Genomic DNA, 15,060 nt, shown 5'->3' on the forward strand with positions numbered 1-15,060 from the left:
AATTAAAGTATATAACTAAAAAAGAGCTTGGACTGTTTTACACAAATAATATTTTTCTTTGTAATTGCAATGGCAAACAAGCCGCCTATAAATATAAACAGCACCGTGTACATAACTTTATCATGTATTTATATGTATTGTTACCCATTTAGGAGCTCAAGTGTTCCACCTGCGTATTCTGTAACTTCACTGCCATATCTCAACCAACAATTTACAAAGCATCCTTCATAACTTCTAAAATGGATGAAACAGATTACCAACGCATATGACATTATAAAAAAAAAAAATAGATTTCGAGTAACACTTTTAAAAGAGGCACATGCCAACAAAACTAACGTGTAGTTTCATACTATGCGGCGGTAACCTGCATGTTATCTACTTGCTCTAGATAAAATTAAAAAAAAATACAATATTATAATGAATTTATTGTATTAAAAACACATAAAAGGCACAAGACACGCGTTGCGCATTTCTTTCAATGACACCTTACAATTAGCGCCATTTCTAATTACTCACCTACTTTAAAAAGAAAACAAATTATAATTTTATAATAAATTTATTGTATTAAAAACACATAAAAGGCACAATGACGCGCGTTGCGCATTTCTTTCAATGACACATTACAATTAGCGCCATTTATAATTACTTACCCACATTAAAAAAAAGAAATTATAATTTTATAATTAATTTATTGTATTAAAAACACGTAAAAGGCACAATGACGAGCGTTGCGCATTTCTTTCAATGACACATTACAATTAGCGCCATTTATAATTACTTACCCACATTAAAAAAAAGAAATTACAATTTTATAATTAATTTATTGTATTAAAAACACGTAAAAGGCACAATGACGAGCGTTGCGCATTTCTTTCAATGACACATTACAATTAGCGCCATTTATAATTACTTACCCACATTAAAAAAAAGAAATTACAATTTTATAATGAATTTATTGCATTAAAAACACATAAAAGATGCAATGACGTGTGTTGCGCATTTCTTTCAATGACACATTACAATTAGCGCCATTTATAATTACTTACCCACATTAAAAAAAAGAAATTATAATTTTATAATGAATTTATTGTATTAAAAACAAATAAAAGGCACAATGACGAGCGTTGCGCATTTCTTTCAATGACACATTACAATTAGCGCCATTTATAATTACTTACCCACATTAAAAAAAAGAAATTACAATTTTATAATGAATTTATTGCATTAAAAACACATAAAAGGCACAATGACGCGCGTTGCGCATTTCTTTCAATGACTCCTTACAATTAGCGCCATTTATAATTACTCACCTACTTTAAAAAGAAAACAAATTACAATTTTATAATAAATTTATTGTATTAAAAACACATAAAAGGCACAATGACGTGTGTTGCGCATTTCTTTCAATGACTCCTTACAATTAGCGCCATTTATAATTACTCACCTACTTTAAAAAGAAAACAAATTACAATTTTATAATAAATTTATTGTATTAAAAAAACATAAAAGGCACAATGACGCGCGTTGCGCATTTCTTTCAATGACACATTACAATTAGCGCCAATTATAACTACTTACATTAAAAGTATTTTAAATTTAAATATGGAACACAAATTACCATTGGACGGACTACCGAGATACATGTTTTTTTTTATTATTAAAAAGTCATAGATAAGGAATACATAATATAATAAAAAAATACAGTTCTATCGATAAACAAAAACGAGTCAAGTTGCCCTGTCAAATTCTAATATTTTATTAGTTTATACCCCAGTGAAGAGACAAAGATCATACATCTTAATCTCGTATTGAAAAAATAATCCTTTACTATTAATTAACCATACACTGTTCGATTCCATATCTTAACTTATTTTGGGGTGGTCCAAAATGTTAACGTTCAGAAGCCTTGTCTTCTATAATAAATTAAATAAGAATGTACCTGTCTTTATATAGCTAAGTAGTGTATATATTTAAGTATAATAGTTTTACGATACAAACAAATCGCAATTAGCTGTAAGTTTATATTGTATTAAGTGAATAAATAAATGAACACAGTATGCATATTTAAGTAAGACCATAGCGACATAATCTAAAATATTTAAAACATGATTTCTAGTTCGACTTTAATCATTATGTTATTATATATTCATACTATAGTCATTTATAAATTGATATGATAATGTAATATATAAAAATAAAAAAAAATATATAAAAACAATTAGTCTTAGAATAGGTAATATAGGTAAATCAGTCTTATTACATCATACTGAGGTTAATTATAGCATATAACAAGAACATCATATGCCTATGTATGGACGGAAAATGTAATATAATTTTTTATATAATTACTTATAATTATGAAGATATATATTACTTATGAAGGATCGGACTGCTAATTATGTAACATAGTTGCCATTGTTTTGTTTGAAATTAACAGTTTTATAATTATACATAAATAATTTCACATTTCAAGTTGTGAAACATACAAGTCAGTTTGTAACTGCAACTGTCAAATTCAGTTATATATATATTAATAGTTAGATAGAGGTAGATTTAAATATTAGCTAATTTAAACGATTAAAAAAAAATTTAATTATATTTTGTCAAATTATATTGTTTTGAGATTTTTTATCAGTCATACAGTACTTATACAGATAAATACAAATTCCAGTAAAATATGTAACTAACAAACTATAGAGAGTGTCTACAATAAAGTTCTCTATATCATGCCAATATTTTGTGTAGATACCGAAATGAAATATAAACCAATACTGAACAGAATATAAAAAAAAATATATAAAAAAAATAAGTATCAAACTCTTAAATCTATGGCTCGGATGACATACTTACATAGTCTTTTATCTAGGTACTTATTGCTCAGTGCAAAATCAACTATATATGTTGATTATTGAGATTCAAAATGTCTTACAGTGTTCCTTAAACTAATAATATAACTATTCAATGTTGCCAGTATAAAATGCAAGATCAACGGTCAAATGCTGAAAATCATGTCTTATTTTTTTTTATAAGTACACACTTTACAAGACACAGACCGCATTATATAACTTATTTTATAGCGGTGGCTAAAATGATATAATAGTACTTTACGATATATGTGCGTTATGATGGTTATAACACGCGAGGCGTAATAGAGGCGAGTGTGTTAAACACGCACGTATATCGTACGACGTTATCCAACACACTTCATTTGAAATATACTCAACCATAAAACTGTTGCCCATAGTTGCTTTCCCGCCGTTTTACTTTTTTAAAATGACGCGCTCTCTACAGGCTAGTGACACGGGGTGGTCACTTCGAAATTTGAAAATAAATGCAAATAATTCTGTTATGGAATATAACTTCACTATTTGCGTTTATAACGCACGCTTGTTTCATTAGCTGCTGTATATATTAAAAACCGTTGAAATTGAATCCAATTTACGAGAAAGTGTGTTGAAATACACTTTTAATTAACATGTACAGTAAAGTATATTTTTTTTATAAGTACACACTTTACAAGGCACAGGCCGTATTATATAACTTATTTTATAGCGGTGGCTAAATTTATATAATAGTACTTTACGATACATGAGCGTTATGATGGTTATAACACGCGAGGCGTAATAGAGCCGAGTGTGTTATAACAGTCATCGTAACAACGTGCGACGGTCACTTCGAAATTTGAAAACAATAGCAATTAATGCTGTTATGGAATATAACTGCACTATTTACCTTTATAACGCACGCGTGTTTTATGAGCTGCTGTATATATAATAAACCGTTGAAATTAGATCCACTTTACGAGCAAGTGTGTTGAAATACATTTTTAATTCACATTTACAGTAAAGTAATGACTGAAATTCATATTACTATAATTATAAGTATTTTTCAATCAGGTCTGTACCCGAGAGAGGATAGGACGTAGGCAGTGACAGATCATGTGGCACTATGCACTTAAAAACTTGCCATATACGAATATTTTCTACTTACTGTTAACAAATAGTCTATAAATAGATAGTATATTGCGCCCAAACTAGTCACATTATCTTTTATTTAAAATTTTACTGGAACTAAAAATTATTTATATCAATAAACAACTTTGATTTAGCTAACATCATCTCACATAATATTTTAAGTCTTCGCTCATCACCTTTTTGAACATTTTGGTTAAAATTAATCAACTGCTAATTGTGAACAATTTTATCAAAATTAAGTGATTGGAAAGTGTCAACTGCTAATTATGAACAAATTGATCAAAATGAAGTCATTGAAAGTATCAACTGCTAATTGTGAATAATTTGATCAAAATTAAGTGATTGAAAAGTATCAACTGCTAATTGTGAATAATTTGATCAAAATTAAGTGATTGAAAAGTATCAACTGCTAATTGTGAATAATTTGATCAAAATTAAGTGATTGAAAAGTGTCAACTGCTAATTATGAACAATTTCATTAAAATTAACTGATTGAAAAGTATCAACTGCTAATTGTGAACAATTTGATCAAAAAATTAAGTGATTGAAAATGCATACTAAATGCAATATTTAAGATTGTTCACTATGAAAAATGGAGACAGTTTTTACGGCGGGATCTTTACGCCCTCTAGCATGCACCCTACCCCCGGGTAAAGACGAATGTAACCCTGAAGATACTCAGATCTACTCACCTTACATCTAAAAATGCTTTGTCTAATACAAACTCCCTATTCACAAAAACAAAAACCTCCTACAAACCTATTTGGACATGTCAATATTTTGTCACTTTCTCACACATTACAAAATTAACTTGAAAGTAAAGAACAATGTAGTTCTGCTACTACACATAGAATAAGAAATGATTAAATTAACTAAAAAGAGGTTCACCATTCATTTTACATTTTTATGAAAATATCGTAGTATTTATGTTTCTGTGTACATTTTCATGATTATTCAATCATAATTTCAAAATGGACGACTCCGAGTCGTTCCCGCCTGTCGTACTTGATGTTTCTCGCCCACGCGCGGCACTCTATATTTATTACTATACCAGCTGAAAAGTAAAATGCAATATTATTTGATGATCATAGAGATAGACCTTTTTACTTACACAGGTGTCTAAATAAACTGGCTTCTAAAAAAAAAGAAATTCACTTGAGATTTTTGCCAGTTGTTCTCAATTCAAAATGTATAGTGAACTGGACGGTAGGGAAAAAAATAATACTATAAACATCAAGCTCGTAAGCGGCTAAAATTCCCTTCATTAATAAATGTTTTTTTGATTTGATTTGGACTGTAAAAAGTCCCTAATAAATGGGTACATCAGTCTCACCTATTTCAGCTGCCTAGCAGCCTGCTTTACACAATATTTCGGTTGTAGGGTGAGAGTAGTCAGTAAAATTACCTGATAGGAGGTATGACAACTTAGTCCTTAGGGGGGAAAAGAATTGTTAATAATAGGGTCTAGTGTCCCTATTACTAACTATGCAAAAAACATCTATTAAAAAGAGCAACACACAAGTTTCTTGCTCATTCTTCTTGTGATGAATCTCCATTCCGAATGAGTGGTAGAATCAAAATATGACTTTAATATGAGTTTATTTGAATAAAGATTATTTCTATTTCTATTTCTATGCACCATGTTAGGTAGAACTCCACTTCAGGTTTCCCCTGAAAACCATTGTGGTTAATTCCTGGTTATTTAATTAGGATGGGAAAACTGACCCGACCTCAAGCTCAACCTATCATCCATTGAACCATCAACCACTGGTGCCCCGCAAGCGTTAACGCAGTCCGGGACACCATTTCATTATCATCAATAAGAAAAAGCTTATTCCTTCCGAATAGCAAAACAAAATAGCATCGCGGGTGCCACATATTAATGTGATAGTGCTCTGTCATGGATATATTTGACGTTTACTGTTTACCATTTAAACCAGGACTTATTATTTAAAATACATTTAAAAAAAAAGTAAGTAAGGATATACGTGCGGACCGTGTGAAAGTCGATAAACTTGTCACATTTGCAATATGATAGTGGATAACGAATCCCCATTACTAAATATCCCTCACACCTATATAAGAATCAAACCCACAACCTAGGTCCTTATTTTACTCACTCATTGGCTTCTCTAGATGGATCGCGACCAACGGACTCAAGTAACCCTCGGCGTTCTGATACGGGTAGAAGTAGCCCGGGAACCCGGGACTGGGCAGGTACTTTATCGGTCCTATATTCTCTTTGTCGGCTGGGGTCTCACCGTAACACGACACCCACACCTGAAATTAAAACACTCTTTTTCAAAACCCACATATTTATATTTTGCACACTTATATTTTTATAGAGGAACTAAGTTTTGCACGCGGCTTCGCTCGCGTTAATTCCTACCCTTAGGGGTGGAATTTATCAAAATCCTTTCTTAGACGATGCCTACGTCATAGTAGTTTTATGCATACAAAGTCTCAGGCCGATCGGTTTAAAATTGACAAAGTTTCATACAAACTTTCAGCCCCTATTTTATCCCCTTGCGGGCAGAATTAATCAAAATCCTTTCATAGCGGATGCCTACATCACAACATCTACCTGCATGCCAGATTTCAGCCCGACCGTCCAGTGGTTTGGGCTGTGCGTTGATAGATCACTATGTCAGTCACCTTTGAGTTATATATATTTAGATGGTGTTGCAGTACTGAACTTACTTAGTATTAAAATGCTTTATAACCTTACCAAGTCATGCTGTATCCATATATAAATACTATTCATATTGTAAACAACATACATAATTCCTATGCAGAGGGTTGGATATAGTGTTAATGTGTGTCTGTAGGTCGCGCGGCATCTCCGCTGGTAAGCTGGTCGTGTCATTGTAGTATTCTGGTCGCCAGCCGTATATTCTGTAATAAAATACATATATGTATTTAAAATACACACATGGCTGCTTCGATAGGTTGCTCGGGGGTCGATACCTCGCTCGGTCCAAATATTTATATACATAAATATAATTATTTGTTTGTTCTTTAGATTTGTATTGTGGTAAGAAATATTTAAGTAAATTAGTTGTCTAGTACTAATTAATAATCGCTTTCACGCCAAAACTACACAAGCGATTTAAATTAAATTTGGCACACAGATAGTCCAGACCCTAAGAAAGGTCATAGGATACTTTTTAATGCGAAAAAAGGATTGTCAGGGGGTGAGAGACTAGATTAAAGATTGAATGGAAGTATTGTCATTTTTAAAGCTGTAAGCTCGAAACATATTTTTAAGCTCTTGAATAGATATCAATAAATATGATATTCAAAGTTTATATTTAAGGGGGTTAAGGAAAATAGGAGATGCAAGTTTTTATGGAAATTCGTCATTTAGAAGCTAGATCACAATACCACGCGGACATAGTCACGGGCAGAGCTAGTGATTTTATGGCTTACTTGTTCAGTTTGAGGAAGACACATGGAGATGACTTGTGGTAGGAGAAATGGTTCTCTTGTATGCAAGGTTCCCAAGCGCGCACATCCAGGTCACACACCTTACCAGTCGGTGGCAACTTGTCAAAGTCACAATCAAAGATGTTCTGACCTGCACCAGCTGTCTGACCCTTCTTTTTGTACACTGGAAAAAACATTTTCATCATTATGTCAATCATCTGCAGATTCTGCCAAACTGAAGAGGAACTTCACATCTGTGGTTGTAGCCCACTCATGTATAAACGAAATATCTCCTTTGGAAAGTTAACACTCTTTCTCGAGGAGATAAAAACCATCGCTCCTAAGAATATCCTTCAACCCGATTCAGTCCCTGACGGGTCTAGGTAGCGAACTTTGAAAAAGGGTGAGGACAATAGATCTATGTAGGTCGCAGTGCTACAGGTGCTACAAACATCTGGCAATAGCCCACACAACCGTATAAAAAAAAATGAACACATAGAATTTAAATTCTTATAGATTTTTGTAAACTCAATTTTATGCATAAAATAATATTTTAAATTTACACATATCACCTGCATTAGTCAGGTCTGCAAGGCATACTAAAACATGCAAAGGCCTCAAAAAACTTGCTATGCTCGCAGTTTCAAATACATGTAAAGTTATTCTGATGATAAATATCAACATCCATTCAGTAGATTGTGCTTGAAAGAGTAACAAACATCCATCCATACTCACAAACTTTTGTATTTATAATAATATAATAAAAAAAATATGATATCTATGTATATATTTAATTCGGAACTAGATTTCTATAATATAAATTATAAATAATTAATAATTTAAATTCTGTACTACATTACCTGACAGAAAGTCAATGAGTTGATCCTCCCAATACTTGTAACTGTCGTACCCTGTACCCTTGTACCATATCAGTGTGCTCCGTACATCTGGTGGTAACGGTCTGAACCCCAACCCTGGGCTGGTGCCAATAACGCTATACTCCTGCTGCAGTCTGGGTACACGAGGATTGATGAAGTGTTGATGGAATGTTACGTAACATATTGCAGAGAATGCTATGAGGCATGTGTAGAATATAACATAGAATAAGAGGAGTTGTCCTGCAACAAGAATCATCATATCATTGATGAAGAAACCTAACAGAAGTAGACAAAATGGCCTATACCTATCTTCATATAGGAGAAAAGCATTGTTAGTTATAGGGGCAATTACCTCATATTGCTAGAAATGTACCTCGTTGGGAGCCAGTCTCATTAACTGGGATAAGCTATTGGTCAATTCCCACAGACAGTATTGCAGGCACTGTGCCATCATATTCATACTTAAGTGCCACATATCATGCTCATAGGCCAACAGTGGTCATATAAGAGTTGCCCTGCCAGGTTGACCTCCATGCGGTTCCCCCTAGAAGCCATTGCAGTTAATTCCAACTAAATCCACTATTCTTCATCTGCATCATATCAGACTCCAGTTAGTATAGGTGTTGTCTCACAATATGATTATAATAAAAAAACATCTCTCTTCATTCTACTTATTTCATGGCTTACAAAGCAGACAAGCAGCTTTGTAAGCCATGTTTCAACTTAAAGGTGAGATATAGCAGTAAAATTACAGAATATTAATGTCTCTTCATTCTACATATTTCAGCAGACAAGCAGCTTTCTAAGCTGTTTTAATTTGTAGGTATAGCAGTGCAATTAAAAGATATGTGAGACATGACTTGTTAGTCTTCAGAGTGGCAACACATGGAGGTACAACAAACATTATGTGATAACATACCGTGTGCTATTCAAGTATATCTTTATAAGAACCATGTATTTTATGTTAAAATAAGCAATTGCAACTAACGAAAAGTTGGGCTGGCAACGAGTTTCCAGTTACATAAAAAAAATATAAATTCAATAAAATAACGTGAAATGTAACTAAAAAAAATTAACTATTACTGCAGCTTATTCGAACTTAATACTTAATTATTTTTTTTATTAAACTATATATCTAAATAGTATTGTATACTTATTCAAGCCATTCATAAATAAAATTTATATAAGCCACGCCCCTGAACGCTGGGCGTTTTTCTGGATGTTCTGGCAAATTTATAATAAATGGACTACAAAAAACGACAATTAATATTAAGTATTTAAAAAAAATAGGGAAAGCAGTTAACTCACCCCATCTTTTAGTGTTCGTCCAAGAAATTCTCCCGTATTTTCGTTATAACAGTGATCAACGAATTTCCTTTTCCAATCATTCTTATTCTTATACGGCTTTGTTTCCACTTGAAATTCTTGCAAACCAGGATTTCGATACATTATTTTATCCTAATGCACTATTTTTAACGTTAAAAAAATAATATAAATAATTATTACCGGTAAAAAGTCAGAGTAACAAAATAACCAATTTTAATAAATACAAACTTTCATTCGACAATGTCATTCATTCATTACCAAATCAAATTCAAATAAACTGATTGGTTATCATTTATGTCAATCAAGGCAGTAAAATATAGAATTAGAAGCAAGTCATTTCAAACAACTTGTTGACAGAATCCACAAACCCAGGTTTAGTAAATAGTCCTTATAATGGCTTTTCAATTTTATTTTAAAAACTTTTCATTTTAAACTGAATGGAACTGAATATTACTAAATATATATAGATCTTTTAACCGTTGGCATTGCTAACAACTCTTTACAATTCTATATCCACCTGAGGTGAAAAAATATAATGTGTGGCTTAGGACGTGTGAGATTTCAGACATTTTACATTTTAACTACTAAATTCATTGGTAACTGTTTCTTAATTGTACACAATTTTATAATTTTTTTATAGTAAATATAAAGAATGTGTATAGATGTTTCAATTGATGAGAACGTAATCGCTGTATTTTTCACAAAGTGAATGACTTTGTTGTTCTTTTTTGAAGAAATAAGAACACTGTAGTTTCATACCTTCATGTTTCTTATCATGTCAGAATAGCTGTATGATTGTAATTGATTTTGCCTTTGCAAATGATAAACAGAACTAAAAAAAACAACATGTCAGTTCATGTCGGACTAATTGGAGAATCAATTGCAATTATTTAATAAATACTAGAAATTCTTAAGAATCAAGTCCGTATTTTACAAAAAAATATTTTCAAGCCTCATCTAAGTTGAATCTTGATTTATGCGTTCTCTTCTCTGCTTTGTGGTTGTTTGATTGCTATTATAAAATGGCATCGTCACTAAATAAAATTATTGTTATTGTTGGATTTATTTCTTTATTTCACTCGGCATTTTCAGCAGCACAACGTAAGTGTACTAAAATATTATAGGCAATAAAATTTGCCATAAAATGTTCTGTACCCTATAGCATTTTGGGCGTATTTCCCATGCTCCTCACTCTCTTTGGGTAGATTACTTTAGATTTTTTCGCATATACATTACAATCAATGTTATATGAAGCTCCACAGTAAATTCTGTTCATTTCTCATAAGTTACCAACACTTAAAATATACTGTTTTAATTTCTCAGTGCCATGCATTCTTTAGATTGCAGACAACAAGCCCTCATTAAATAAATATTTATTTTTTACAGATCGCTCATACCTTCGGATTACTTCACAAGAATTCACAACATTGCCCTTAGATGTAAGAATAATTTTTATTTTTTTTATATAATGTATCAAACCTAGTTTCAGTAATCTATATATTAATATTTTTCTTCTAAAGCATGTTAGATCATTGTTTCTCAGTCTACAAACTTACCAAATTAAAAAAAAAATTATACATGTATAATTGGTTACAAACAAAAATATATATGTGAAAATTTATTCAATTGTTTTGTTTTCACAATAAAAAGAGCTACTAAATATAAAGCAATATAGGTCATGATTTTTAACCTAAAAAAACAATATGATGGTAATAAATACACTTGTAACCCTAGCAATAAGTTTCTATTAAACTAATCAATATTTCTAGAAATAGTCTAGTGTAAGATTAAATAATATAATATATAGAACCACTATATGACTATTCAAAAGTGCTTGTAATGAGTTTATTTGAATAAAGAGGAATTACTATTTCTATAATGATGGTAAAGCCATCCTCTACATTATTTTCTTATTTATATTATTACAAATATTGTCTATTTTGTAGATTGTCATCCAAGCCATAGCAAGTTTATTTGCTGTCATGTGGGGTGTGCTGAATATAGCTGGCAAATTACGCGAGATACCAGCTGCTGCAGAATTGAATACATTACGGTGGGAGAACCAAAGGAATCTACCATCTTTCTACATGTTCAACCACAGAGGGAGAGCTCTAGCTTATGACTATGTACCCAGTTCTAGTAAAGCAGAGTTAGAGAATATAGAATAGTGTATAAATATATTTATTTTGATGTTATGTTGTAAGATTGTAGTTCAGTATGAAGGGATTAATTGATTATTTTTAATATATATACTAGTATTACTACTGGTTGTAATGTTTATATTATTAAAGTTATGTAAAAAAACATTTTAATATATTTCAAATTCAGTCAACTTTATGATAATTTACAATAACACAATTAGATGCCAGTAGTTAAATTGACATTGGAATTCCTTTTTCTATTTGATGTTGGGTACAGCAGTAATTTTTCTAAAGGGTAAATTGTATAAAATAAAATGTGATAAGATTAAAAATACAGTTTTATTTATAACATTATTAGGTCGGCCCTCGCCATACAAACATTACATTGAAAATATCACAGTTCGATATTGTTATAAAAGAAATTGTATTCATTTAACAATAAAGTTTAATTTATTCTGACATATCTCTATTTGTGTCTGTAGCTATTATTTCATCTTATGTAAATTATCTTCTTTATTTTGACTTCTGGTGGCTGCCATTAATTTTGATTGGTGATTTTGCAAACATCATGGTTTGAGAGAGACTGAGTTTGCTCAGTAAAGTTTGACAATTTCTTATGGGTCGGTATATTATAATTAAATTAATAATTATAATATATATAGACAAAATTATTCATATAATTTTAGTTACTATTAATTAGCAAATTATCATAATCAGATCCACAAATATTGGATATTTTAGCAAATCTTTGAATGGCGAGGGCCATCCACAAACACATGTCAACAATGTACACATTATGAACACTCGGTCAATACTTTCATATACTAATATATAGTTGATAACGCTACCATCCCCCACGGCCTCCTCTATGGCCGCCTCCCCTCCCACCTCCACCGCCTCGTCCGAAACCGCCACCCCCGCGGTTAAATCCACCTCCTCGGCCACCCCCGCCTCTGTTGAATCCACCCCCGCCGCCGCGGCCACCGCCACCTCCTCTCCCAAATCCACCACCACGACCCCCACGTGGTCCACCACGTCCTCGGCCTCCGCCACCACGCTTAGCGCCAGGCGGCTGTGGCAGAAACCTCTTCAAAGGTAACAACTTGGCAGGATCAATGAAAAATTGCTGGCCCTCTTTAAAACTCTTAGCCTTAATATTCTCTCCGAGCTTCACAGACACGTAGTAATCTCGCAGATTGCCAAATATCTCGTCGATCTTGCCTATCTGCTCTTTATTTTCAAGATATATGGGTGCGTTGAAGTAAGGAACGTCTTCTATGTCCACTTTACACACAAGGTCGTCTTGAACGATCCAGCCGTAATGTCCCAAAGGGATAACTGATTCTGGAGGGCCGTAGTCCTGCTGTCTGAAGCCACCTCCGCCGCCGCCGCCACCTCGTCCTCGGCCACCACCGCCACCAAAACCGCCGCGACCCCTGCCGCCGCCACCACCTCGGCCGCCAAAGCCGCCACGTCCGCCACCACCTCCACGACCACGAAAAGACATTTTTACATATAAAAGTCCAAAACACTAAAATAACCTAAAATATTTTAAACAACACGCTTTCCGGGTATGTAGCGATTATCAGTGTTGCCATGTTGCACTAATAATCGCTAATCAATCCTAAAAAGTGCTAAATCAAATCGTGGTAATTCTAAATGTTTCTTAATTGACCTTATTAATGAATACATAAAATCTGTCTTATTGTTGTATATGTTATATATCTTTAAAACTAATTTTAATTAACCGATACCTTATAATACCGCAATAAAACTTTTCATATTTTTTTTCAAGCTGACTAAAAATGACAGAACTGACAAATAGTGAGTCAGTATGTCAATCAGTGAAACAAATCAATTTTGAGGTTCGTATTTCGTAAATTCAAATGAAATCCTGTTATTTATTTGTTGTATTGAAATAAAATTAATTTCTTGTGTGGAATGTAATGTCATGAAATGTAATTTATTGCATCTAATAGTTGCATATTTGTAATGATAATTTAATATTTACTTATAATTGTGTTTATAATGTACAGTTTATATAGAGAGTGTCAGTGAAAATATTTTTTGTGTATTCTTTCTATGCAGTTAAGCAATTTCTTAACGTTATTATCTCGTCGTGTCCAGACGTGTGTTTAGTTTATCAATTTGTCTGGTAATGGCAACGTTGGAAGATGAAAATCGTGATCTCAAAGAGAAAAACAATGAGCTGGTCCAAAAAGTACAGTATTGGAAAATGGCAGCGGCCGCCAAAGAGGACGAGAAACTGGAGTTAATGAAAGAAATTAACGAACTGAGACTGAAATTAAGCGTAAGTGCATTGAGCATGTCATTATTACGTTACCAATAGGCCCTGTGTTAAAAAATAATAGCAGTAAGTACAGTGAGTGGCCACAGTTTTCTAAAAACATTATATAATTATCGCGTAAATGTACCTATCATAAAGCAGAGTACTTCCACAATGCAAGTCTTTGTTGGCACTTATAAATGTATAACTGTACTGTAGTTTTAATTGTAATTGTAGATGTGTTAAATTTCATCACAGAGTGTGTGATTCCCAGTCATAGTGTTCTAATAATATACACATATATAAATGCAGAGCTATATAGTATGTGAAATATAAATCATCATCATGTGCTTCTTCCTTATCCCATTTATTTGGGGTCGTCGTAATATGTTTTTCACTTCCATTCATCCCTGTTCTCAGTCATCGCGTTATTTACTTTCTTTCTTACCATATCATCTTTCACACAGTCCATCCATGTCTTTTTCGGCCTTCCTCTGCCCTGTGAAATATAAATGATCTAAAGAAAATATGTGTTCAATAACATTCTACAATTTCTTAACATTTAACTGCAACAAACTGTTGACCACCTCAGCACTCAAAGAAAAGTTGCAGACAACTGCTGAGAATATTGCAGAAAAGCCGGCCATCATGTCTCATACTGTATGTAGAGAGATGTTTCTCTCTCTTCCATTCATCCTTGTTCGGGTCATCTGGTTATCTACTCCCTTTCTTGCTATATCACATTTTACACATCCATCACATATCTGGCCTTCCTCTACCCTTATAATCATCCACAATCATATGTAACATCTTTCTTAAAAAAGTATCATATAAGTAAGCATTTTTAAAAAAAAAAATTAATGGCATTAAATTAATTAAAATTCTGAATATATATTGCAGCATATTAGAAGTGGTGGGGCAGCAGAGGCCCGTAAGTTAGATGCAGCATTGCAATCCGCCAGTCTAAAGCTCTCGCATCTTGTACAAGCATCAACTGCTGTAGCCAGGTCCATAGAGCTGACAAAGGC

The 15,060-nt window shown here is 32.7% G+C and overlaps 2 protein-coding genes and 1 pseudogene across 2 annotated transcripts; 1 reads left to right on the top strand and 2 right to left on the bottom strand.

The window, feature by feature from the left end:
• Window positions 1-4,454: 4,454 nt before the first annotated feature.
• LOC131845379 (sodium/potassium-transporting ATPase subunit beta-2-like) lies at window positions 4,455-9,746 on the bottom strand (annotated as a pseudogene).
• A 696-nt stretch (window positions 9,747-10,442) lies between these two features.
• On the top strand, window positions 10,443-11,906 carry LOC131845383 (ER membrane protein complex subunit 5-like). The gene is made up of 3 exons (XM_059194435.1): window positions 10,443-10,705; window positions 10,991-11,043; window positions 11,551-11,906. Exons 1-3 carry the CDS (start codon window positions 10,627-10,629, stop codon window positions 11,770-11,772), a joined length of 354 nt encoding a protein of 117 aa, XP_059050418.1. The 5' UTR covers window positions 10,443-10,626; the 3' UTR covers window positions 11,773-11,906.
• Window positions 11,907-12,424: 518 nt separating this feature from the next.
• On the bottom strand, window positions 12,425-13,330 carry LOC131845380 (probable H/ACA ribonucleoprotein complex subunit 1). The gene has a single exon (XM_059194432.1). It carries the CDS (start codon window positions 13,250-13,252, stop codon window positions 12,590-12,592), a length of 663 nt encoding a protein of 220 aa, XP_059050415.1. The 5' UTR covers window positions 13,253-13,330; the 3' UTR covers window positions 12,425-12,589.
• Between the last annotated feature and the right edge of the window lie 1,730 nt (window positions 13,331-15,060).

Source organism: Achroia grisella, unplaced genomic scaffold, assembly GCF_030625045.1.
Source record: "Achroia grisella isolate CSIRO2021 unplaced genomic scaffold, CSIRO_AGI_Agris_v1 utg4642, whole genome shotgun sequence".
NCBI classification, from domain to species: domain Eukaryota; kingdom Metazoa; phylum Arthropoda; class Insecta; order Lepidoptera; family Pyralidae; genus Achroia; species Achroia grisella.

Coding starts and splice junctions, on each gene's coding strand:
- LOC131845380 (XM_059194432.1), bottom strand. CDS start 13,252: ATGTCTTTTCGTGGTCGTGGAGGTGGTGGCGGACGTGGCGGCTTTGGC.
- LOC131845383 (XM_059194435.1), top strand. CDS start 10,627: ATGGCATCGTCACTAAATAAAATTATTGTTATTGTTGGATTTATTTCT. Junction 10,706..10,990: donor GGCATTTTCAGCAGCACAAC/GTAAGTGTACTA, acceptor TATTTTTTACAG/ATCGCTCATACCTTCGGATT. Junction 11,044..11,550: donor TCACAACATTGCCCTTAGAT/GTAAGAATAATT, acceptor TCTATTTTGTAG/ATTGTCATCCAAGCCATAGC.